The sequence below is a fragment of the Lithobates pipiens genome, unplaced genomic scaffold, assembly GCF_037356315.1.
Source record: "Lithobates pipiens isolate NorthernLeopardFrog02 unplaced genomic scaffold, aLitPip1_a1.2 Scaffold_8, whole genome shotgun sequence".
Lineage (NCBI taxonomy): Eukaryota > Metazoa > Chordata > Amphibia > Anura > Ranidae > Lithobates > Lithobates pipiens.
The window spans coordinates 417,076,255-417,103,296 of record NW_027507903.1 but is presented as its reverse complement, the minus strand read 5'-3'; the positions used below and the strand labels follow the sequence as shown (position 1 = coordinate 417,103,296).

At 45.5% G+C, this 27,042-nt stretch overlaps 1 protein-coding gene across 2 annotated transcripts in view; it reads left to right on the top strand.

Annotated features, from left to right (window-relative positions):
* FCHSD1 (FCH and double SH3 domains 1) overlaps positions 1 to 27,042 on the top strand; it is a 197,955-nt gene that overhangs the window by 122,914 nt on the left and 47,999 nt on the right. For both annotated transcript variants that reach the window (XM_077474235.1, XM_077474234.1), the window contains 2 exons: positions 7,900 to 7,995; positions 11,102 to 11,221. In XM_077474235.1, coding sequence (XP_077330361.1) covers positions 7,900 to 7,995; positions 11,102 to 11,221 — 216 coding nt within the window. The remainder of the gene's footprint in view (positions 1 to 7,899; positions 7,996 to 11,101; positions 11,222 to 27,042) is intronic.

The window sequence follows — 27,042 nt, the reverse complement described above, 5'->3', positions numbered from 1 at the left end:
GTTTTCACCTGAACCAAGATATTGTCCTGCTATAGTTTTTTCCAAAACCATGTTCCAGGGAATAGAAGTCACTACATTGTCTTGATGTGGTGAGAGCAGTCTATTTAAAGACAACTGCTCAGATCCGGAAGACTGATGTCTTATTTATGCTGCCAGAAATTGCTAAGTGGATTTGGCAAGTTATAATTCAGACTTATGATTTAACGGGTAAGATTCCACCCTATTCAAGTGAAAGCGCACTCTACCAGGGAGGTTAGTGCCTCTTTGGCAGTGCGTCACCAGGCCTCCATGGCTCAGATCTGTAAGGCCGCAACTTGGTCTTCAGTATATACAGTTTTATCAGGTGGATGTAAAGGAATGAGGCTATCGCCTTTGGGCGCAGTGTGCTGCAGGCAGCAGTATAGATCCTTAAGTCTGGGGTTGCCCTATGGGTTGTCTCCCTCTGCTCAAATAGCATTGCAACGGGATGTCCCAAATAGTGATTACTATGGTACTTTGTGTCCTGTGATGTATGATAAAGAATTTTTATAACTGCTTACCTGTAAAATCCTTTTCTTGGAGTACATCACGGGACACAGAGGACCCTCCCCTCTTTCTGGAGTTTAGGTATATTGCTTTGCTACAAAAACGGAGGTACTCCTGGTACGAGGGGTTATATAGGGAATAAATGTCCTATATTAGGTATACTAGAGTCAATCACCTGAAGGTGCCTATATACCCACATAGTGATTACTATGGTGCTCTGTGTTCCATGATGTACTCCAAGAAAAGGATTTTACAGGTAAGCTGTTATAAAAATCCTATTTTAGAGGTCGGAACTGTTGCATTAATACTGTATGGAGACAGGAGCATGATCTGATTGTAACTGCTGGTAAGGGATCAGAAAAAATATTGCAGCGAAGAAAAAATATACAAGAGATTAAAAATAAAAATAGAAAATGATATATAAATGTAGAAATACCAAAAGTGACAGTGATAATTAAAAATAGATGTGACTTCATGTTCATTAACTAAGTACTATATAGAGTTATAGCAGCCAAATAAAGTGAAAAATGTGAGATTTACACACATGTAAGCATAATCATTAATAATAAAACGTGATAATGTAGTCCACAAACCACATATGGTGGTCTGCAAATGAATAAATGTTAGCTTGTTGCAAAATGAATCAATATTAGTCTGTAATAGTGCATTTACATACATGGTTAAATACTGAAAAAATGTATCAATCCAAAAGATAACAAATACAATAAAGTCCATAAAGTGTTCTTGTGCCAGTGAAAAAAGCAACAATGCTGATATCACTTTCCCAAGGTGATCACAACAAGCTTGTGATCACCTTGGGAAAGTGATATCAGCATTGTTGCTTTTTTCACTGGCACAAGAGCACTTTATTTGTTACCTTTTGGATTGATACATTTTTCCAGTATTTAACTATGTATTTAAATGCACTATTACAGACTTATGATTATTTTTCAACAATCTAACATTTATTTATTCATTTGCAGACCACCATATGTGGTTTGCGAACTACATTGTTATCACGTTTTAATAATATGTTTACATGTGTGCAAGTCATTTTTTTACTTTATTTGGCGGCTATAACTCTAGTACTTGGTTAATGAACATTAAGTTGCATCTTTTTAATTATCACTACTGTCACTTTTGGTATTTCTACATTTTATATATTTTTTATTTTTAATCTCTTATTTATATTTTTCACTGAAGTTTTTTGAACAGCGCCAATCTCTGCTTAATTTTTTCCCTTATTGAAGTACTCCGCTTAGGTGGAATTAACCAGTAGAGGCAGCAGTTCCTTTTCATTGAATACCACATGCTTTTTCTTTAACTTATTCTCTGCTGGCATTTATTCCTTGAACCGCATCATTTATATTTATTTCACTTAAAGGGATCAGAAAGTAATCAATTGAGTACACCTTGTGTGGGGAGGAGTAGCGGGTGTAATCTATTTTTTATTTTATTTTTTTCTGTAGTCTCCAAACGTCCGCTAGTTGGGCTCTATGCAAATATTGTGTTATTTGGCTATGAATGCCAGTGCAAACAGAGGATTCTCAAGAAAGGAGAGAGGAAAAATGAGAGGAAGAAACAAGTGTAAGGTGTTCTGTTGGGGCAGTAAGTCGCTGCTCTCACGACTAACTATCAAGAAAAAAAAAGTTACAAGGAAGCACTCCTCAAACTGTTGGATCTGTGCTTCATCCTAGGTGGGAGAGAGGGTGGACTAGTCTGAGGAGCTAACAGTCCTATCCAGCCACCCCAGCTGGAACAATAAGTAACGGTATGAAATTGTAATAAGAGGGGAAAATACAAAACTCCCAAAAAAGCAAAAACGCACATCCAACGTTGTATGCTAGAAGCAGTGACATTAGGCATCTCCACATCAGGCAGTCGTATTGTATGGTCTACTCCCCTTTTCATTGCAGGGAATGGGGTATTTTAAGCTCCTGTCTGACCAACAGCTGAAGGAGGTTAAAGCAGAACTTCAGTAATTTTTTTAATCTTTCCATCTATTAAATCTTCTGCCCTTGTATCCTTATTTGGATAGTGAAATATATATATTTTTTCGTTCATTGACGGACACAGCTCCTTTAAATCTTGACCTTAGGGTTATCACACCACCTTCAGGAGAGGACTAGGCAGAACATGTAAAAACAGCAAGACTGCACAGCACCGCCCAGGGGGCAGTCCCACTGACTATAACCCCTCACCCTGCTTCCTGCAGCCCAGTTTTTTTTCTGCCTAGTGTAGAAGGACCTGGCTCCCTGAAGGGACCATTGGTCCTGGGAATTTTTTAATTTTTTTTCTGCAATATTGATCCTGTGATCTACAATCAACAGCAGGGCTGGGTTACAGGCTGGATAATAGATCCTTGTAGTCTCCCCAGCCTGGCCATTGAGCGTGAGCAGACCCTACCTACGTGCTGGATGGGCCACGACATGCCCCTTCTGGTCCAGGGGCGGCCGGTGGGCTATATGCCTCAGGGCATACATATGACCAGGCTACTGCTATCCGTGTCGGTGTGCCATGGCCAACAGCCAGCCCATATTGCTCGGGTGATGGGTCTGTGTTGGAATGCGTCTAGCAGTCCAGACAGAAGGGGTAAGTATGGCTCCCCCTGCCGGACGACTAGGGGGGTCTGTTTCCTCTCTCCCTATCCCTCATTCCCTCCTCCCCCTGCTGGGGCTGCTGTGACTGGGCATGAGGTGCGGTGTATGTACCTGGCCGAGGGGGCTCCGCGCCTTGGGGGGGGGTTGGCTGTCAGGGTCCGCTCTCTTTCCCTGCTTTTTTTCTGAAAGTGTGGTACTCAGGCTGTTTGCCATGAGGGGAGGCTGGCACGTGGGCCGCGGCCATTTTCCTGTAGCCTTACACAGTGTATATGCTGTCAGCCATTTTCTAGAATGGACTTAAGTGTCTGTGATGCGGCCCTGGATACATTCCCCCTGCTTTCTAGAGCATCAGTATCAGCAGGGGTGCTACGGCGACTGATTTGGCTGACATGCTGGTCTGCGGATCAAGCATCTAAAAAAGCTCTGGCCGATTTACCCTTCCAAGGTAAGAGGCTATTTGGAGCCTCGCTGGATGACATTATCAAAAATGTTACCGGTGGGAAGAGCAGGTTGCTCCCACAGTTCAGAAACGGTAAAGAGCCATGCCATAGGCAAGGGCTCTTTTTCCACTCAAACCACTTTTTTGCCTGCCCGTGTTGTCGGGTAAGCGTTCCCAGTCCGACAAGGCGCCAGCTGAAGGACAAAAGCATCTCTGGTTTCCTCAGGCATCAGTGGTTTGTGCGATTTGCATTCAGGGAAGAGCACTACCAATTGGTGGCTCTCCCTTTTGGCCTGGCGTCAGCACCCTGAGTCTTCACCAAGGTGTTAGCCCCAATTCTGGCGTTAAAGCAACGTGGGATCGCAATTGTGGGTTACCTAGGCGACCTCCTCCTGAGGGCAGCTTCTGCCTCAGAATTAAGGGAGGATGTAGCGATCACCATACAGACACTCCGGGAGTTTGATTGGATACTGAACCTAAAAAAAGTCAGTGTTAATGCCGACTCAATGCCTGGAGTACCTGGGCTTACTGCTGGACTCCTCCGAGGGGAGTTTTTCTCCCTTCAGACAAGCTGCAGACTCTTCAAGCTGCGGTGCAATTGTTGAACAGCAGGTGGTCGTCTCTGTGCTCCTGAATGCGAGTCCTGGGCCTCATGGTAGCCACTTTCAAAGCAGTACCGTACGCTCAATTTCACATTCAAGTCTTGCAAAAGGAGTTTTGGTCAAAATGGGACAAATGTCCATTATCCCTGGATTATCAAATTCGGGTGAACCAGCTAGTGAAGGGATTCCCTTCTGGTGGCTGAGGTCTACGCCCCTTCGGTCTAGGAGATCATTCCTTCCTCTCCATTGGACAGTGATCACAACGGACGCCAGCCTGACCGTGTGGGGGGGGGGGGGGGGGGGGGTGAGAATTTTTGCCATACAGTCGGCCCAGGACCTTTGGACGTGGGGAGAATCCCAAATGCTGATCAATGTGCTCAAGCTTCAGGCGATTAGGCGGTGCCTCTCCACATGGTCACGGAGGCTGCAGGGGCGTCCAGTCAGGATCCAGTTGGACAACACCATGGTGGTAGCGTACATCAACCAAGGAGGAATGAGGAGCTTGGCTGAAGCACGGGAGGTCGCTCACATCCTTCAGTGGGCAGAGCAGCACGTGCTGGCCCTGTCAGCCATATACATTTCGGTCATAGAAAACTGGCAGGCGGACTACCTAAGTCATCAGATGCTGGACCAAGGGGAATGTTCGTTTCATCCGGAGGTATTCCGGCTCTTTTGCCTAAAGTGGGGCACACCAGATGTGGATCTCTTGGCCTCTCAGCTCAATCGGAAGGTGCAGAGGTTTGTGTCCAGGACAAGAGACCCCTGGGCGGAAGCGTTGGTGGCTCCATGGGGGCATTATCGGCTGATTTATGCCTCCCTCCACTAAGACTCCTGCCACATCTGCTACAGAGTGAAGGCCGAGGGGATGGCAGTAATTCTGATGGCCCCAGATTGGCCTCGGCATCCTTGGTATGCCGACCTAGTATGACTGGTGACAGATGCTCCTTGGCGGCTACTGATACGAGAGGACCTTCTATCGCAAGGTCCGATACTTCATCCTGCTTTAGAATCGCTGGTTTTAACGGCATGGCTGTTGAAAGCCAGGTACTAAGGGACTGAGGTCTGTCACTCTAACTTTCACTATGCTGAGGGCATGGAAGTAATCTTCTCTGAAGATTTACCATCGTCTGTGGAAGGCTTACATCTCCATATGTGAGTAGATGGGGTAGCTTCCGCGCACATACTCAGTTTCCAGGATCCTGCTATTTTTACAGCGAGGAGTGGATCAGAAACTTTCCTTAAGCACCATTAAGGGCAGATATCAGCCTTTGGCTGTCTTTTTTTTATTTTTATTTTTCCATCGTCCCTTGGCGACTCGCTCATTGGTGAGTACATTTGTGCAAGGGGTTCGACCACCACTACCTCCGTGGGATATGAATCTGGTGCTATCGGTTCTTCAGAAACCGGCGTTTGAAAATATTAGGTAGATTCCCTTGTTGACTTCCTCAGAGAGTAGTCTTTCCTAGTGGCTATTACATCTGCCAGGAGGGTTTCTGAGTTGGCGGCCTTGTCATGCAAGTCTCCCTACTTGGTCTTCCACAAGGATAAGGTGGTGCTATGGCCTCAACCATCTTTTCTTCCAAAGGTGATTTCGGCCTTTCATCTAAATGAGGACATCGTGTTGCCATCGCTATGTCCCAAGCCGACACATCCGAAAAGTTGCTTTACATTCCCTGGACGTGGTCCGGGCTATACGGGTGTATGGCTGCTAGGGCTCCTTTCTGGAGGTCAGACTGGTTGTCTTGGTGGCTGATCCGAAGAAAGGTCTGGCGGTCTCATCGGGCACCTGCGCTCGGTGCATCGGACAGATTGTGGTTCAGGCCTGTGCCTTAAAGGGGCGGGTGCCCCCTTTTCCTGTCGCGGTTCATTCTACCAGGGCAATTGGAACCTCCTGGGCTTTCTGACGTCAAGCGTCTGTTTCCCTGGTGTGTAAGGTGGCGACTTGGTCACTAAATTCTACAAAGTTGACGTAAGCACACTTCGGATGCTTGCTTTGGCCACAAGGTTTTGCAGGCGGCGGTGTAAGGTTGCAGTTCACATTTTCATTAAGTTACTAGTTTGTTGTGAACGCATCTTTAGATGCATAACTTGGCTGCAGGTTTTGATGGCGGCCGTTTAAGGTGGCAATGTCTGTCTGAGGAGTTCCTCTTATTGTGGGTGAAGTTATTGCTTGCTGTTTCCACCCCTCGTTTTTTTTTTATTACACCGCTTGGGGACGTCCCTAAGGTCAAGATTTAAAGGAGCTGTGTCAGTCAATGAACGAAAGAGAAAATGGGATTTTTGTACTCGCCGTAAAGTCCTTTTTTCTGAAGTTCATTGACACACAGCACCCACCCCTCCTAGTTTTGTACTGCTTTTTGATGAACTGAGCTGCAGGAAGCAGAGTGAGGGGTTATAGCCAATGGGATTACCCCCTGGGCAGTGCTGTGCAGTCTTGCTGTGTTTTTTTTTTTTTTATATCAGGAAATGGGTCCACATGGACCAGTAGGGTTACATACTTTCCACATAGCATACAGAGTAAAAGGCAAAACGGGTGATACAACGTCAAGTCTCTGCTAACATTATCAGTCTTGCTGTTTTTACATGTTTTACATGTTCTGCCTAGTCCTCTCCTGAAGGTAGTGTGATAACTCTAAGGTTAAGATTTAAAGGAGCTGTGTCCGTCAATGAACTTCAGAGAAGGATTTTACGGTACGAGTTAAGAGTACAAAAATCCAAATTTTTTTTTTCTGCCAGTAAATGCCTTATACAGCCAACTTCCTGTTTCTTGTATGGTAAAAAGCCTAGGCTTATGACCTTATGCACAGCTCTCACTCTTGTGAGCTTGGAAGGGAGGTGGAGATGAGTCATAAGAGGGCCAATGAGAGCTGCAGAGCTGGAGGTGTGCCTCTGTAAATCCAGAAAGGGAACAGGCAGCAGCATCAGCCGCCCACAGTTAAAATGGATGCAGCCAGACTGAGGGAGATTTCTGCAGCATATTCGGCAAGTACAGAATTGCAGTATATATATAAAATATGCAAAGTGGTTGGAGGGAAGCTTCAGAATGGTAAAGATGTTTTTATTACAAATTATGTGAGCAGACTGCAGTTCCTCTTTAAGGCATAGGGTGCAAGTCTAAGATCTGGATTTAACCTGGAAAAACATTGCATGCATTGTATACTTAAATCTGCTGCTTTCAGTCCCCTGCCTAGTAGGTTTTTGTGGCTTGGAGGTACTCTTTTTAAAATTAAAGGTATTGGTCTCTTGAGCCATCTATGAACCAGCTATATTCTTGGATTTTCCGGTGGCATGGTTCTTAAAGTGCTCTTGACTCTTAACTGGACAAGCCTCACTACAATTTGTGCAACTGCCCCAGAGTAGAGCCTCGTACACATGAGAATATTGGATGAATGATCTTTTTTTTTTTTTTTTTTTTTTTTTCATGCTAGCCTCAAATTCTCGTAATGACAGAATACAACTTTGGATGTGTTGTAATTGTTTTGTTTCTGAGCATGCGCGGGCTTTGAAAGCCATATTTTTTTTTTCCTGATCACGTGTACTAGGCATTGGTATGCTGCCTGGAAGCTACAAAGGGCTGCTTTCAAAGTCTTCAGAGATTGGTAATTGGCTTTGTGGCAGGTTGCGTATAACCCCTCAGAATAAATGCTTACCTTCTGGGTAAAGGCACATTTTTATTTTTTAGAAGATTTCTGTTTAATCTATGCATGTAACTCTCTCCCTCTTTCATATTTAGGTTTCTCGTCAACAGAATTTACAGCTTTTTCTGAAAGACACCAATTTGTTCTCCCTGGTACCTATTCAGCAGTTTCACCCCGCTGGGACAGACAAGGTATGTGGAATAATGCTTTGGAAGGCATCATGGTAATAAAGGTGAACACACGGACTCCCATGGTTAAAGCGGAGTTCCACCCAAAAGTGGAACTTCCGCTCATTTGTCTCCAACCCCCCTGCCCCCATGAAAACATCAGCTGCTGTGCCGACATTGCTGGACTACAGGACAGGTAAGTGTCCTATTAAGTCGGCAGCTGCAGTATGTGTAGCTGCTGGCTATTCATTTTTGTAGGGGTGGGCAGGCCTCCGCTTTAATCCCACTGCTCAACTTTTTCTTTCAGAGGAAGATCTAGGCCACCACTACTCTACCCACCAATGGGAAACCGCCCTCGCTTCCATATATAGAGCCACGTGCTGTACCTCCATTATGGGAATTGACCTATAAACTGACACAACAATAACTCGCCAATTTTAAGGGTGTTGACATAAATGTGGAATGACTGTATCGTATCCTCTGGGAGTGTTCACATATAAAATTGAAAAACTTTTCTTTAATGGAAATTAGGAAAATTTTGTATTGGTCTGTTACCACTGACTCAAATTTATAATCACAAAATTGATATCCTCTCCTTCCTACCTTGAGAGCAGCATTGTTTTCTGCAAGCTATAGGTTCTCTTTATATTGGGACAAACAAGGATTTATTTATCCTTAATGCTTTGGGGTATAGTTAGAAAACTGAGAATGTGATTTTCACCAAATATTTACAGGTGGTCAGTAATTGGCTATAAATTTATAGCAGATGCACCAGGAAGATTTACTTGCTGTAAATGATGAATATCAAGTTTACTTTTATAAATACACCCCTAGAGGGTAATCTTCAGGTTTTTTTAAATCCCAATTATCCTTCACTCTGGGTGGTAGTGAATCCTAATGACAAGAAAAGGTGAAATCTCCCTAGTGTGGGGGAAGAAAGCACTGACCTGCATGAGATGAGTAGGTGTAAAGAATGATGGAAGGGGTGACCAGAGTAGAAATCATTTAATAGCTGTCTTGTAAAGTGTTTAATCAATGCTTATGTTATGACCAGTGGCGGCTGGTGAAGTTTTAGGATTGGGGGGTGCAAGACCACGCCCTCAGATCTAGTCCCTCCCACTTCTCACAAGCCACACCCCTTATCGAATCAACATCCTATACCAGGCTGCACATTATACACTGGGCTCTGCACATCATATACCAGGCTGCACATTATACACAGGGCTCTACTAAAGATTTTAAAAAAAGGGTTATCGGTGGTTGGCAGCATTAACCCCCTTCCGCTAAACAAGATTTTTAAAAAAAGGGATGTTATTAACCTTTTTTTTATTATAAAGCTGCTTTGGGGTGGGGGGTATGCTGCCGACCACCGATAATAACACTTTTTCTTTAAATCTTGTTTAGTAGGGGGGTGGGGTATGCTGCGGACCACCATAGTAACCCTGTGGATGCGGAGGGGGTACCGGCGGCGGTGCTGAATAAAGAATCAAGATTCAAGAAGAAAATTGAATTTTTAAGCAGCCATGTGGCAGCCCCTTACCTGATCCTCTCATGCGGGAGTCGGACAGAACAGAGAAGTGCAGTGCCAACGTCGCTTCCTTGAGTGACGTCGGAAGCACTGCACACCAACATCTCTAGTGCAAGTCTATGCACTTGCTTGGTCAGTTGATCGTGCCGGAAGCTGTGGCACGATCGGCCGTGCCACAGAGCGCTCTTTTGTTTTTTTTTGGCCAAATGAAGCGCTTCGTCTACAATCTTGTGAAAATGTATTTTTTTTTTTTTTTACTTATTTATTTTTGACTACATGGGGGGGGGGGGGGCTCCACTGGTTGAAGTTCCATAATACTTTTGTCTATGAAATGCAGGGCAAGATGAAAACCCTGTCTCTTTCTATGGGTGACCCTTAATAGGGGCCTTTTCTGTTACTGTGGGCCTTCACCACAATAAGAGCCTGTATCAACAGGCTTTATTTTTGCTTCAAGCAGGTTTTGCAATCCACTACAAGTCTATGGAAATGTAAGTCAGGAGTTCAACGTCTATGGTGTTACGGACTTGCAGTTTGTGTTACTAAACCCAGTAAAATGAAAATAGCTCCTCTAAACCGCAACACACACACACACACACACACACACACACACACACACACACTGCCCACAGCTTATAAATCATTTTTAATTTAAATTACTGCCACTATATACCTTTTTGGCTGATCTGTATACCACAGTCACATGATAAACTGCAGGGTCTGCCCAAGTGTTGAGTGTTCAGGTAGGATGAGCTTTCCACTATATATAGCCTGTGTCCTCATGCTTTTATGGAAGGCAGATCATCCATCAATCAAGATGTGACATCCCAACCACTGTTACATTTTAGTTACTGGGTATGGAGGAACTGGGCTGTCATTTAGGATCTGTATACACACCCACATGTGTGATGTCAATATATGACCTGGCTATCTGATCAACAAGGAAATGTTCTCTCCAGCAATAGAGACCAAACTGAGCATATGCAGCCAGACTACTCTCACTTTGTCTTATCTGTCCTTGCCAAGAACCCCTGCAGGAGGGGGAGGATCTGTCCATACAGGATCAGAGCCTTTTTACACAATAGAGGATTAACTCCTTAAGTTCCACAGTGTGAATGACAAGCATGCTATTCTGCACAGAAGGACAGATTTTACTGTTGTGGGTTTAGTAACCCTTTAAGGAAGGTCAGACATGCAAGCACAAACCAACCTGACATTACCTCAGCCAGTGCTGTAATTATGGTGATGATAAAACACATCAAAGCTGGTTTACCCAATGACTGATTCCTTCACCTATGACAAGCCTCAGCCAGCATAATCTCCACATGACCCATAAACATTACATTTTCTGAACAAGGGTATCTGTTTTTGGGAGTCTAAGGCCTGTCTGAAATTTATGGGGATACATTGATACCTATGTAAAAGGCTTGTTGCAGCACTGCCATCTCGCCATAAACCTGGTGCTTGTATATAATATTGGGATGACATGTATTGCATATCTTTGTCATGAGGTTTTTTCTGATGGAACCTTTGCCTCAAATCAGCAATATTTTTTTGAAGGGTTTGCTGTAACCATTTAATTGCTTTCCTCTGTATATTTGACAGGTATCAAAGCTAGAAACCCTAATTAAAGGTCCAGAGGCAGAGAATGTATTGGATAAAGAGGCACGAAGATGGACAAGTCGAGCAGCAAGAGATTATAAACTTAAAATGCATGGCGAAAGGGTTAGTCTTTGGGCATCATTTTCATTACAGTTCATTTTTAAGACGTGCATTTTCTCATGGATGTGGATGTTTAGGGTACATGTTGTGCCAGCTGAGTTTAGGTATTAGTTTGCTTTGGGTATCAGTCTACCTTGTAGTGAATATTTTTCCATTTTTATTGCATTCCTACTGCATTCTGTGTTTTTCCATTCCGAAGTAAAACATTGGTGCTGTACTTTGCCTGGTTCTGTTGCTCCAAAAAGTGCATCACATGAGTACTAGATACTGCTTGATCAGAGGTTTATTAAAACATGCAAAATGCATGAACAATCCGATGTCAAAAAACAACTTTAATGTTTTGGATGCTGGGTGCTTACTCATCAGATCAGAGTAAACATCCAGTGTGTGAAATGTGTTAAAGTTGTAATTGTTTCCATAGACACAAACCTTCTTTTAAAAAAAAAGCCAAATTACACGCCAAGGCATTCCTGCAGGGTGCTGTACAGGTCCAGGGGAGTGGACCCTAATCAGGAAAAGGGTATCCAGTCCTTGAAGGTCCTAAAGTGACAGGAACCCACCGTGATGGGTGAAGATTGGGCTCTTAGTTTACTAAACTGCCATGCGCCTGGACAGGCAAGTGAAACCCCTTTACTTATTGTGGGGTGTCCCAGTGATTGTAACAATCAGTCAAGCTAGCTAGAGGCTGGACACCTGTGTGCAGTGACCATACGGAGGTGTTTTGGGCTAGTTGTGGGTGTTTGCAAAGTGTACCTTTTTTTGCTTGTGTCTGGCTGTTTTTTACCTGTATGCATGCGCAGAACATTCCGGCACACAGCCAGCTTATTTAAGTTGTGTATGCCAAGCATGCGGTGCTTCCCAAAGTCAACTGTGGGACACAGCAGGCTCTGAACCAGGGCATTTGCAGCGGCTCATTTCTCCTTACCCGGGTCACGTGAGTCACCATGTGTTGCTTGGCAGGCTAAAGGTGCATAGCAGGATTGTTGTGTAGGGTCTTGGTGAGCCCTTTTAAAGGGTCTCCCTTCTAAGGTGTGTTAATACTACACCTAGGTACTCTTTTTGTGGCTAGTAAATGTCTTCAATAATCTGAGCTGCTGCGCCTATCTGGTATAGTGCCTACAGTCAATGCTGCTGCTTCACCCTTTATCACCAAGCATGAACTCTCCTCGGCCCCAGCCAGGTTAGAGCACAGGATTGCTGGTATGATTGCCTCCATCCCGCAGGTTGACAAGAAGCATGACAGATCCCCCTCTCCGGAGCCTTCTAGTTTATAGCAGGTAGGAGTTGAAGAGCTAAGAGCTCAGAATTCTGTGGTGTGCCTTGCAGGTGAGTCTGGACAAGATATCCAGTTGACGTCTGCCTCTCAGTCGCAGAGGCTTTTGATCCTTTCTTTTACCGAGATGGTTCGTTCTGCCTTTAAGTTGCCTCTTGCATAGGTTACTGAGCACCCCTGGTCCTCTTTGGGGTCCCTGAGGCCTCTTCAGGCCGCACAGACTTTCCCCTTACATCCTCTGTTGGAACAGGCACTGTATGCTGATTGCTGAACATCCTGACAGGATTTTTGTTCCTCCCTTAAAAGGTTTTCCCTTTTATATCCCATGGATGAAAAGTTTAAGTGGTGGAACATGCCAGCTGTAGATGCAGCAGTCTCTCAAACAAGAACTTAACTTGTCTGGTAGATAACGCACAGGGCTTGAAAGACTCTGTTGACGAGAAATTGGAATCGGTATTAAAAGCTTCCTTTTCTTTGGCCAGTCCAGTTCAGCTATTCAGCCAGCTGTTGCAGCAATTGGTATCTGCTAGTCTGTAAAGGATCATGTCAGATGGCCGACGGGCCTAACTGGGAGGATGATCTGGCTGAAATAAGACCGCTGTGTTTTGCTGTTGACGCCTTTAAAGGATTCAATACAGCAGGTTTCTCATTTGGCTCTTATGTCTGTACATACGTGCAGACTTTTGTGGCTTAAGAACTGGTCAGCAAAGCTTCCTTGTAAAGTTATTGGCAGGTTTCCCCTTTCATGGGGAACGTTTATTTGGTGATCATTTGGACAAGTATATGCAAAAGATTTCCGGAGGGAAGACTTCTCTACTTCCTGTGAAGAAAAGCATCAGGCATTTAAAACCTCAGGGACTGAGGGTCTCAGCACCAAGGCAGTTCTGCCAACAGGGCGCTAGAGCCGGGGGCAAGCCACAAGGCCAGGGCCAGAAAAAGCCCTGGATCCAGAACTCCTAAACCTAGCATCAAGCCCTCCTTTTGAGGGGACGCCCCCACACTATCAGGTGGGGGAAAGGCTGTTGCACTTTGCGGACATGTGGAGAATAGTTCAGGATGAGTGGGTCACCTCAACTATATCCTGCGGTTACAAGCTGGAATTGCAGGGGGTTCCCCCTCAGGTTTCGAAGATCCAGCTTTCCCTCGGATCTTCCAAAGACTTGTTTCAGGCACTATATCATTTAGTGAGTATAGTCAAGGAGTGATTGTAGAGGTTCCTGCATCCGAAATGGGTGTGGGGTTTTACTCAAACCTGTTTACGGTTCAAAAACCAAACTGGGACAAAGGCTCATTTTGGATCTAAGATACCTGAACCAGTTTCTACTGATCCAGTACTTTCAGATGGAGTCTGTCTGCTCAGTAGTAGCCTCACTCCAGATGGGAGACTTTTTAGTCTCCATCGATATAAGACGCGTATTTACACGTACCTATCTTTTAGCCTCCTCAGAGGTTCTTGTGATTTGCAGTAGAGGAATATCCTTTTCAGTTTGTGGCTCTACCCTTTGGTGTTCACAAAGGTCCTAGCACCAGTGCTGGGTCTTTTAAGGGCCCAAGGGATCTTGGTGCTCGGGTATCTGGATGACCTTCTAAAAGATCACTCACTACAGGCTCTAGAACAGAGCATAACATGCACAGTGCGGTATTTGAAAAGTTTAGGCTGGATCATAAATGCCAAAAGGTCAACCTTGAGACCAGCTCAGTCTAACATATTTAGGGCTGATCCTAGATACAGTCCAAGCAGTTATTTTTGCCACCCGTACGGATCTGTGACCTGAAGAATCAGGTGCGGCAGATAAGGGGCACCAGACAACCCTACATTTGGCTCTGTATGAGTCTTCTAGGGAGGATGGTGTCCTCCAAGGCAGTGCCGTATGCCCAGTTCCATTCCAGGCCTTTACAACAAGACATCTTGTTTGCTTGGAACAGAAGAGGACAAGTCCTGGATTATCCAATGTTATCTCAGGCATGCTTCAACCTAAACTGGTGGTTGCAGAATCAGCACCTGCAAAAGGGAAAATCCTTCCTCCCAGTAACTTTGAGGGTACTGACTAGCTGCCAGTCTCTCAGGCTGGGGAATGATCCTAGAGGGGCTCAAAGTTCAGGGGAAATGGTCAAGGACACAACAGATCCTGCCCATTAACTTCCTGGAATTATGGGCAGTATGTCGTATGTCTGGCCCTACGGTCCTGGACGGTTGAGCGTCAGGACTGTCCTTTCGGGGTGCAGTCTGAAATGGCACTGCAGTGGCCTATAACCACCAAGATGGTACCAGGAGTCGTTCAGCTTTGAAGGTGAACCACATACTAGCCTGGGCAGTGGGACATGTGCCGATTCTATCGGCAGTCCATATCCTGGGAGTAGAGAACTGGAAGGCTGATTATCTCAGCTGCCAGCAGATCTGCCCAGGGGAATGGTCCAGGAAATTTTCTAGCGTTGGATAGCCAGAGGTTGACCCACTGGCATCCAGGTTCAACAACAAGCTACAGCAGTTTGTCCCAAACAAGAAATCCTCTGGCAATCAGAGCAAATGCTCTGATAGTTCCATGGAAATGGTATTCACTGGTTTATGCTTTTCCTCTCCCCTCTCCTTCCACATTTGTTGCGCAGGATTTGGAGATGGCTGGTTCCAGTCATTCTGGTGGCACCAGCCTGGCCCAGAAGGTCCTGGTTCCCGGAGATTATGAGACTTACAATAGACAGGCCATGGACGCTTCCACGTCGCCCTGATCCACTGTCTCACTCCAATTTGATGGCTTGGCTATTGAAGCCAGGATGTTAAAGGACCGTGGAATCTTGGGATCAGCAGTGCCTTCCCTAGTGAATGCTAGAAAAGCTGTCACAACTCATTTGCTCTCCCCCCCCCCCCCCCCATTAGGTCACCTATGTGTCCTTGGGACTTGTACTTGGTGCTGTCTGTGTTACAGAAACAACCATTTGAACCCATCAAGGAAATGCTATTGGACTTGCTGTCACGCAAGCTAGCCTTCACCTCAGCTAGAAGATTGACCTGTTCCATCCTTTTTGCCAAAAGTGATGCCAGCCTTTCATTTAAAGCAGGACATTTTGCCTTTTTTTTTTTCCTCTCAGCCTTGTTCGGTGTAAAACTGCATTCCTTGGACGTTGTCCAGGCAGTCAGGGTTTTTGTCTAGATCTGCAGAGATCCGAGGCATTTGTTTTTTGCCAAAAGGACCCAAGAAGGGGCAGGCAGCTTCCAAGGCTTCCATTGCCAATTGGGTCTGTCTGTTGGTCATTCAGGCCTATGGTCTGAAACTTAGTTTCTCCCTTTTTTTTAGGGGCAAGCTCATTCTACCAGGGGTGTAGGAACCTCCTGGGCTTTTTGCCATCAGGTATCGGTGGCTCAGATTTTGTAAGGCTGCTACCTGGTCTTCAGTGCATACGTTCACAAAATGTTATCAAGTGGATGTTCGAGCAGCCAAGGATTTGGCTTTTGGCTGCAGTGTACTGCGGGCTGCTGTATACGGTCTGATGGCTATTATTTGGCAGGGTGTCTCCCTCCCCTCAAGGCTATTGCTCTGGGATAGGGATGAGCCGAACACCCCCCGGTTCGGTTCGCACCAGAACTTTCGAACGGACCCCAAATTCGTACGAACTTTAGAACCCCATTGAAGTCTATGGAACTCGAACGTTCGAAATTAAAAGTGCTAATTTTAACGGCTAATATGCAAGATGCTGTCCTAAAAAGGGTTTGGGGACCTGGCTTCCGCCCCAGGGGACATGGGTCAATGCCCAAATTGTTTTTAAAAATGGCTGTTTTGGTGGGAGCACTGATTTTAATGACGATTAAAGTGAAAAAAAAGTGAAATATTCCTTTAAAGCGGTAGTAAACCGGCAAATTATTATTATTTTTTTTTTAAACCTGCAAAGCAAAAGGCATAATGAACTAGTATGCACCGCATACTAGCTCATTATGAAATACCTTAGAACGAGGCCCCGACATCTGGCCCGATCCACGCCGAGGGAGCTGACATGCTCCCTCGGCGTCTCTTCCGGGTATCACGGCTCCGGCGCTGTGAGTAGCCGGAGGCGCGATATCGTCACTCCCGCGCATGCGCGTGGGAGATTTCAGTCCGGCCGGACGAGCGCTGCCGGATTTTCACGGCGAGAACCCCCTTGTGCGCATGCGCCGCTGCAGTCAGCGGCGCATACCGAGGGGAATATCTCCTAAACCGTACAGGTTTAGGAGATTTTTTTTTTTTACCCACAGGTAAGCCTTATTATAGGCTTTCCTGTAGGTAAAAGGTAAAAAATTGACCATACAACCACTTTAAATATGGTGCCTGGGGGGTGTCTGTAGTATGCCTGTGCAGTGCCATGTGTTTCCCGTGTTTAGAACAGTCCCTGCACCAAATGACATTTAACGGAAATAACATCATTTAAAACTGCTTGCGGTTTTAATGTTGTATCTGGTTCCTGCAATATGGTTGAAAATCATTGAGAAAAATGGCTCCCTGCCCATTACCAGCCCCTTTGGGTCTTGAACGCATATTAAGGGGAACCCCGTACCCATATTAAAAAAAGGAAATGCGTGTGGCCCCCAGGCCCTATATAATCAGAACAGCAGTATACAGGCGGTGCAAACAAGACCGACTGTGTAGGTTTGTTGTGTTAAGTTGAATCTGTTTGTAATTTTCAACTGGTACGTTTTTAAAGTGTAGCTCCAGTCAAAAAAAATATTTTTAAGCTTTTTGGAAAACATAGGGAAGGGTTATCACCCCTGTATAATTTTTTTTTTTATCCATCTTTTTTCATCTCACTTGCTGTTGTCTCCTTCTGTTTGCAAGTAGGAGATGTTTGTAAGTTGGATGTTTTAAAGTAGGGGCCTGTCCTATATGCTCTGCAGAAATGGCGGAACAAGGTGTTGGTTTTGCCACAACATTGTAAGCCCTCAAAGTGACTCTTGGTGGGCGCTGGAGCGCCCTGCTGTGAACGATTATATCAAGAATTGTAATTACATGCCATTGTTGAACGGTGGTAGAAAAATTGACCTTTGGTTGTGGTGCTGGTGCCACAACACTATAAGTCCTCACAGTTACTCTGGGTGGGCACAGGAACGGGCCCTCCTGTGAAATATATCAAGAATTGTAATTGCTTGTCCCTGTTAAACAGGGGCAGAAAAATTGGGCCTTAGGCACTGGTGCCACGACACTGCAACCTCTCCCATATACTCTAGTTTTAGTGCAGGAATTAGCCCTGCTGCAAAGCATTGCATCAAAAATTGTAATTAAACGCCCCTGTTAAACAGGGGCAGAAAAATTGGGCTGATGGCATCACCCAGAACCATAAATGTTCTTCCAACATATCAGCGGAGGAGGAAGAGGATAGACAATCAACATAACAGGACAGTCACTCAGCATCAGCATAGGCAGTTTTGAAGGTATGTGATATTTCAAAAAAAATTATTCGGTTACATCAGCTTCAGGTGCTTGGTAGCTGTGGGTGATCCAAGACTGATTCATCTTGATGGTCAGTCAATCAACTGATTCGGTGGACAGGCGCACCCTGTGATCGGTAACAAAGCCACCAGCAGCACTGAAGGTGCGTTCCGAAAGAACGCTGGATGCAGGACAGGCCAGTAGCTCAATTGCATACTGTGCAAGCTCTGGCCAGTGATCCATCCTCAAGACCCAGTAAGCCAGAGGATTTTCGGTGGGAAAGGTGTCCAAGTCTGACCTTGCCCCTAGGTATTCCTGCACCATGTAAATCAGACGCTGGCGATGGTTGCTGGAACCGATCATACCTTGGGTCTGCGGACTAAAAAATTGTCTGAAAGCATAGGTCAGACGGCCACCTTCTTCACCGCTCCTTCTGACCGATGCCTCAGCAACACGTTGTCAAGGACCAGGAGTTTGTAACCTCCCAGTCTCTGGGAACGTGTTGCACAGACCTTTCTGCAAGGCCTCCCGGAGATGTCTCATCCTCTGCTCCCTCTGTGATGGCAAGAGAAGGTCGGCAACCTTACCCTTGTACCATGGATCAAGGAGAGTGGCCAGCCAGTAATGGTCCCTCTCCTTGATCCAAAGAATAAGAGGATCCTTCCGCAGGCTTTGCAGGATCAGGGAGGCCATGCAGCGTAGGTTAGCTGAGGCATTCGGTCCGGAGTCCTCTGGGTCACTAAGGACAACATGATGCGCAGCTACCTCCTCCCAGCCAAGTACAAGTCCACGGGTTTCTTGGGACTGTAAATCATCCCTACAAGACTGATGCTGAGTGCCAGCCGCCTCCTCCTCCTCCCTCCTCCTCCCTCCTCCCTCCTCCCTCCTCCTCCTCCTCCTCCGTGATGGGTGGCACAGCAGGAACACTGTATGGATAAAGGGGGCCTTGGGAGGCAAGGAAGTCCTCCTCTTCCTGCCTCTGTTCTGCCTCAAGTGCCCTGTCCATTATTCCACGCAGCGTATGCTCCAAGAGGTGGACAAGAGGTACAGTGTCACTGATGCATGCACTGTCACTGCTCACCATCCTTGTGGCCTCCTCAAACGGTGACAGGACCGTGCATGCATCCCTGATCATGCCCCACTGGCGTGGTGAGAAAAAACCGAGCTCCCCTGACCCTGTCCTGGTGCCGTAGTCGCACAGGTACTCATTGATGGCCCTCTGCTGCGTGTGCAGCCGCTGCAGCATGGCCAACGTTGAGTTCCACCTGGTGGGCATGTCACATATAAGACGGTTCTTGGGTAGGTTCAACTCCTTTTGGAGCTCAGCCAGCCGAGCACAGGCATTAAATGATCGGCGGAAATGCACACAGATTTTCCTGGCCTGCTTCAGGACATCCTGTAAGCCCAGGTACCTGCCCAAGAACCGCTGCACCACCAGGTTAAGGACGTGAGCTACACAGGGCACATGGGTCAGTTGTCCCTGTCAGAGGGCGGAGAGGAGGTTGGTGCCATTGTCGCAAACCACCATTCCTGGCTTAAGCTGGCGTGGCGTCAACCACCTCTCGGCCTGCCCCTGCAGAGCTGACAAAACATCCGCCCCAGTGTGGCTCCTGTTCCCCAAACAAACCAGCGCAAGCACGGCATGGCATCGCTTTGCCTGCGTACTTGCGTATCCCCTGGAACGCCTACGGAGCGCCGCTGGTTCTGAGGACAGAGCACTGGAAGAGGCCATGGAGGAAGAAGAGGGGGTGGAGAAGAGAGGTGTGTCACAACCAATAGTAGCATTTTGGAGGCGTGGTGGCGGAACAACCTCCAACACTATTGCACCTTGTCCTGCATCCTTCCCAGCTGCCAGAAGAGTGACCCAATGGGCCGTGAAAGACAGGTAACGTCCCTGTCCATGCCTGCTGGACCATGAGTCGGTGGTAATATGCACCTTACCGCTGACCGCCCTGTCCAGTGAGGCAAGGACATTGCCTTCCACATGCCGGTAGAGAGCCTGAATCGCCTTCCGTGAGAAAAAGTGGCGTTTGGGGACCTGCCACTGAGGAACCGCACATTGTACAAACTCACGGAAGGGGGCCGAGTCTACCAACTGAAAAGGGAGCAGTAGAAGTGCTAGCAATTTAGCCAAGCTAGCATTCAATCGCTGGGCATGTGGATGGCTGGGAGTAAACTTCTTTCGCCGGTTCAGCAGCTGGGGCAGGGACATTTGCCTGCTATAATCGGACGTGGGTGTACTGCTAGCAGAGTGCCCGGAAGCACTTGGCTGAGACACACCTAATTCTACACCTTCATTCCTCTCAGAGCAGGTTTCAGAGAGGACTGAAGGTCTAGTGGGGTCGGAGATCCCAGCTGATGAGGAGCAAGGAGAGGTCCGCTTTGTTCTTTGGTGTGGGTCTTTGAGGAACACTTGCCAACGAGCTGCATGGCAGGTCAACATATGTCTGGTCAAGCATGCGGTGCCCAAGTGGCTGATGTTTTGGCCACGCGAGATATGCTTGAGACATATGTTGCAAATAGCAGCGGTGCGATCTGATGCACTCGTCTCAAAAAAGCCCACACCAAAGAACTTTTAGAATAACGCGCAGAGGCAGCGCCCCACACAGGCGGAGCTCTGCGGTGAGATTCAGTCGGTGTGCTGCCCCTAAGCTGGCCCCCGGAGGGCATCCTGCCTCGTTGGACATGTGCCTCCTCCTCTCTCCTACCACGCACCCACGTGGAGTCGGTGCCCTCATCATCCCCTCCCTCTTCATCGCTGGAGCAAACCTGGCAGTATGCTGCAGCTTGTGGAACATGACTGCCAGATTGCTGTCCTTCTTGAGCATCCCCTCTCTACACTCACGATACTGCCTTCCTCTAGCTGAGTATCATCAGAGCCTACAAAACACTGGGCATCCTCCTGGAGCGTGTGCCCAACACTGTGCTCAAAGAGTTCAGGAGACTCCTCAGGAGGACGTGGTGGGTCTAGGGAAGGAGTCACTGATGATGACATTGAGAGGAGGGAAGACGATGCGTTGGCAGCTGCTTTGCTAGTACCCTGAGACTGGGTGAGAGAGGATGAGGAGGATGAAGAGGGCTTGGTCATCCACTCTACCAAGTCGTTGGCATGTTGCGGCTCAACATGTCCAGCTGCCGAAAAGGACAAGCGTGTCCCATGGCCACGTGCTGATGATGACAATGCACTGCGTCCACGACCAACACTGTTGTCTCTAGACACAGAGCCTGCTTGCCCTCTTTTATCAGCTCGTGCCTGTCTGCCTCTCCTTGCTGGCCTTCCAGACATGGTAATGGCCTGAAGGGAGTTGGGATAAACAGTAATTGGGTAGTGTATATTGTGCTGGAGGCTGGCTCAAATAGAGAAGAGCTATATAGGTGGATATATAGCAGTGTATACTGGGTTCAGAGCACGCAGACAGCACGCACAATCTCCTACCGCTGACTGCAAGCTCTATTTAAAATGAGCAAGATAGTTTGCTATATAGGTGGATATATAGCGGTGTATACTGGGTTCAGAGCACGCAGACAGCACGCACAAGCTCCTACCGCTGACTGCAAGCTCTATTTAAAATGAGCAAGATAGTTTGCTATATAGGTGGATATATAGCGGTGTATACTGGGTTCAGAGCACGCAGACAGCACGCACAAGCTCCTAACACTGACTGCAAGCTCTATTTAAAATGAGCAAGATAGTTTGCTATATAGGTGGATATATAGCGGTGTATACTGGGTTCAGAGCACGCAGACAGCACGCACAAGCTCCTAACACTGACTGCAAGCTCTATTATAAAAGATAGATTTATCGCTAACACCCACTAACTGCTTCAGACGCCAACACACTACACAAGGCCGCCGCGCTGGTGGTCTTGTATAGTGTGGGGCGTGTACTACACAGCCTGAGCTATGATTGGCCACAGGCATCCTACCTGTGGCCAATCGTGGCTCTCCTTGCTGCCGGCGCGGGGTCACAGTGCATGCTTGGCCAATCATGAGCCAGCAATGCACTGCGCCATCTCAGTGCATTGTGGGCCGTGAGCGCCACACGAATTTGGCGCGAACGGCCCATAACGTTCGAATTCGCCGAACGGGCGAACAGCCGATGTTCGAGTCGAACATATGTTCGACTCGAAAACGAAGCTCATCCTTACTCTGGGACGTCCCAGTGGGTAATGAATATTAGCCCTGTCCCATGATGTATGAAAAAGAAAATAGGATTTTTCCGTCATAGTTTTAGTTACATAGTAGGTGAGGGTGAAAAAAGACAAGTCCAAGTCCAACCTATGTATGTGATTGTCAGTATTACATTGTATATTTCTGTATGTTTTTTTTTTTTTGGGTGCTCATCCAATCCGTTTTTTTGAAACTATCGATGCTCCCCACTGATACCACTGCCCGTGGAAGGGAATTTCAGATCCTTGCTGCTCTTACAGTAAATAACTCTCAATGTAGTTTAAGGTTAAACCGCTTTCCTCCTAATATTGAGTGGCCACAAGTCTCGTTAAACTTCTTTCCGCAAAAAAAGTTCTATCCCTATTGTGGGGTCACCAGTACGGTATTTGTAAATTGGCATCCTATCCCCCTCAAGCGTCTCTTCTCCAGAGAGAATAAGTTCAGTGCGCCCAGCCTTTACTCACAACTAACTTCCTCCAGACCCTTTATTAGCTTTGTTGCCCTTCTTTGTACTCCATTTCCAGTACATCCTTCTTGAGGACTGGTGCCCAGAACAGTTAGGCCGATGCGTATTCTACATATTTTTGGTAAAAAAAATCGCAATAAGAATTTGGTTTGCACAAAAGTTATAGCGTTCACAAAATAAAGGATAGTTTTATGCCATTTTTATATTCATATTTTTTTTTAATTAGTAATGGCGGCGATCAGCCTTTTTTTTATTTTATTTTTTTTGATCAGTGCAATCAAAAATGCATTACAGTGTAAATGTGACTGGCAGTGAAGGTGTTAACCACTAGGTGGCGCTGTAGGGGTTAAGTGTGTCCTAGGGAGTGATTCTAGCAATGGGGGGGAGGGGCTGTGTGTGACACAACGCTGGTCACGGCTTCCGATTACAGGGAGCTGTGATCAGTGACAGTGTCACTAGGCAAAATGGGGAAATGCTTGTTTACATCAGTCCTCTTTACAGTGAGATGTGGGGTCAATAAGACCCCACATTTCACCTCTAGGCTGGGAAGCCTGAAATCAAAAAAATAAACTATCTTGGCTTCCCAGCAGAGGCAGCGCCATTTGCTTGACTGGCGAGGGGGGGGGGGGGTTGACGTCCCCTCTCACCACCCGTAAGAACATTTAAGCGGCTATGATGGTCCTTATGGTGTAGGGACTTGCCAGCTGAAAGACTATATCTGATGCCTGTAGCTCCAGGCATCATTCAGTTATACCCGCACAAAGTCAAGGATGTCATATGATGTACCTTGGGCGAGAAGCGGTTAAATAGAATTGGTCCCAGCACAGAACCCTGGGGCACCCCACTACCCACTCTCCCCATTTATCACCACCCACCCTACCTATTTATCCCCACCCTCTTTCAATCCATGCACTCACCCTATGGTCCATGCCAATTTTTTGTACAGTAAACTTTTATGGGGAACTGTTAAATGCTTTTGCAAAATCCAGATACACCACGTCTACGGGCCTTTATCTAGATGGCAACTCGCCTCATAGAAGGTTAATTGGTTTGGCAAGAACGATTCTTCATGAATCAATTCTTATTACTGCTAATGATACTGTTCTCATTACTAAAATCGTTTATATAGTCCCTTTAACATCCCCTCCAAGAGCTTGCATGATATTGATGTTGGGTTACTGGTCTGTAATTCCCAGGGATGTTTTTTGGGCCCTTTTTTAAATATTGGTGCTACACTGGCTTTTTCTCCAATCAGCTGGTACCATTCCAGTCAGTAGACCGTCAGTAAAATTAGGAACAATGGTCTGGCAATTGACGGAGTAATCGAAGTACCCTTGGGTGCAAGCCATCTGGTCCCGGTGATTTATTAATGTTAAGTTTCCCAAGTCTAATTTTAATTCTGTCCTATGTTAACCATGGAGGTGCTTCACACTGCTAAACACTGCAGTTTTTGTTACCGAAGCCCCCCAATTCTCTTGTGAAGACTAAGAATAAATTCAATACCTTCGCCATCTCCCCATCCTTTGTAACCAGATGATCTTCCTCATTCTTTATGGGGCCAATATGGTCTGTCCTCCCTTTTTTTTACAGTTTACATAAAGAATTTCTTGGGAGGTGTTTTTTTCTTTTTTTTTTTTCTTCCCTCCGCTATGTGTCTTTTGTGTTCTATCTTATCTGTCCTAATTGTACCCTTACATTTCTTGCTGCATTCCTTATAAAGTCTGAATGCTGATGATCCCTCAACCTTGTATTTTTTTGAAGGCCTTATGCTTTGCTTTTATATGAATTTTTATATTGGAGTTAAGCCATCCAGGACTTTTGTTCACTCTTAAATGTATTACTCAATGGGATTCATTGTCTAATGCCCTTTATTTAATATGCTCTTAAAGCCAACCCATCTCTCCACCATGTTCTTTGTTGCTAAGATCTTATCCCAGTTTATGCATTCTAGCAAGGGTCATAGTTTAGGGAAGTTGGCTCTTTTGAAATTCTGTATTTTTGTATTCCCTTATGTTTCCTATTTGTGTGAATTATACTGAAGCCAATTGACCTGTGATTGCTGTTTCCTAAATTGCCCCATATTTCCACATCTGTGATCAGGTCTGTATTGTTGGTAAGCAACTGTTTTTCATCATACTTGCCTTACCTGTAAAATACTTTTTTTTTTTTTACTTTTTTTTTTTGCGTACAATCCTCTTTTTGAGGATCCATTGCTTGCTACAAAACTGAAGTACTTCCTGTATGGGAGGGATTATATAGGGGATCACTTCCTGTCTAAAGACCTTTAGTCTAACAGCGTCCATTCATCTGGAGATGAAGTATAACCCAGTAGGTAATTAGCCTAATGCTGTGTCTCATAATGTACTCAAAAGGTTTTTACAAGCACAGCATGGTTTTTTTTTTTTTTTTTTTTTTTTTTTTATATGCAACATAATCATACATCCACAAAAGTATTCTCTCAACGTTTGACCCATGTCAATTCTGTGTGGATGATTTTTTTATTTTTATATGGGTTAGGGCTTGTATATTGTACTGTCTTTTATAAAGAGGTTTCAGTGCCTTTTCATATATATATATATATATATATATATATATATATATATATATATATATATATAATTAGAAAAAAATGCGGTGTCTGACTTTGCTATTGTTCCCCGCTCCCCCTCTGCTGGTATATTTTACACATCTCACCTATATCAATTATATACCTGAATTGCACCATTGCATTATAATGAATGTACAGTAAAACCTTGGATTGCGAGCATAATCTGTTCCGGAAGCATGCTTGTAATCCACGACGAATGATGCCGAATGACGGCGATCTGGACCTGTCCCTGGCCTGACATGTAGACGAGTGAGGGGAAGATGGCCCCCAGCCCCCCACCTGTCTCAAAGTCCTTGCCCATAGCTCTTAGAGGGGCATTTTATTTTATTTTTTTCAAATGACGATTTTTTTTAAAATGGTATTTTAGTGTAAATATGAGATGTGAGGTCTCTCTGACCCCAGATCTCATATATGAGGACCTGTCATGCTTTTTTCTATTACAAGGGATTTTTACATTCCTTGTAATATGAATAAAAGTGACACGCATTTTTTTAATTTTTTTTTTAAAACAGTGAAAAAAATAAAAAAAAGTTAAAATAAGAAAAAAAAATTTTTTAAACACGCGCTGTCCCGCCAAGCTTGCGTGCAGAAGCGAACGCATATGAAAGCGGTGTTCAAACGACACATGTGGGGTATCGCTGCGATTGGTAGAGTAAGGCAATAATTCTAGCCCTAGACCACCTCTGTATCTTAAAATGTGCAACCTGTAGAATTTTTTTAAATGTCACCTATGGAGATTTTAAAGGGTAAAAGTTTGTCGCCATTCCATGAGCGGGCGCAATTTTGAAGCATGACATGTTCGGTATCGATTTACTTGGCGTAACATTATCTTTCACAATATAAAAAAATTGGGCTAACTTTACTGTTGTCTTATTTTTTTTTATTAAATTATTTTTCCCCAAAAAAGTGCGCTTCTAAGTCCGCTGTGCAAATACGGTGTGACAGACAGTATTGCAACGACCACCATTTTATTCTCTAGGGTGTGTGTATGTATATGTATATGTATATATATGTATATGTTCTAAGTAAGGGGAAGGAGAAGTCAGGGGAAGCTTCATTAGCATTGCTGGTTGTCATTCCAATGGCCACCACAAGAGGGCACTAGATTCCAAAAGGAACCATAGGATCGCAGAAGGCCTCAAAGCTGGGGGCTCAATTACCGGCGGCGCAGCCCGATGCGATCACGCCGGGGGGGGGGGGTCCACGGAGACAGGATACCCCCAGCTGTGCTGCGCCAGGTCGCTAATTCTAGTCGCAAATGTGACCTGGCGCCCGGGTTTTGTCGAGCCCTGATGTAAACTCCAAATGATTCATTCCACAACCGTTTATTCATAAGTTCTTCAGTTTATAGTACATTAAAAAAAAATTATAGCAATGTGATAGGTTGTGTAACTATAAAATGTCCATCCACCAATGGAAGCCTCCAGAAGGGGATTAGAAGCAAAATCCAGCAGGAGCTACAGAGTATAAAAGAGAAGAGAGGCACCTCTAAGTGTAGGAATATGGTTACATTTAATGAAGGTACAATGTTTAGCAACTCACATGGTTGATTAAAAGAGGCACATCTAAGTATGCAGGCATCTGGGGTAAAGCGGTTCACATAGACCGGCTCACTGCTGTCAGTCTACAATAGTGACCAGGAAGGAGGCTTGAAGCGCTAGCGGAGCATGGCAGGTACCAACATCTATGGCAGTGCAGAGGATGGTCTGTGGCGAGCTTTACCCCAGATGTCTATACTTAGATGTGTCTTTTTAATCAACCATGTGAGTTTCTTAATGTTGTACCTTCATTAAATGTAACCATATTGCTACACTTGGAGGTGCCTCTTTTATACACAGTTGTGACATGCCGCTTGTCTTGTATCAAGACATCGCTTGGAGATCAAGTCAAAGTTTTGTAAAAAAAAATTCTTGT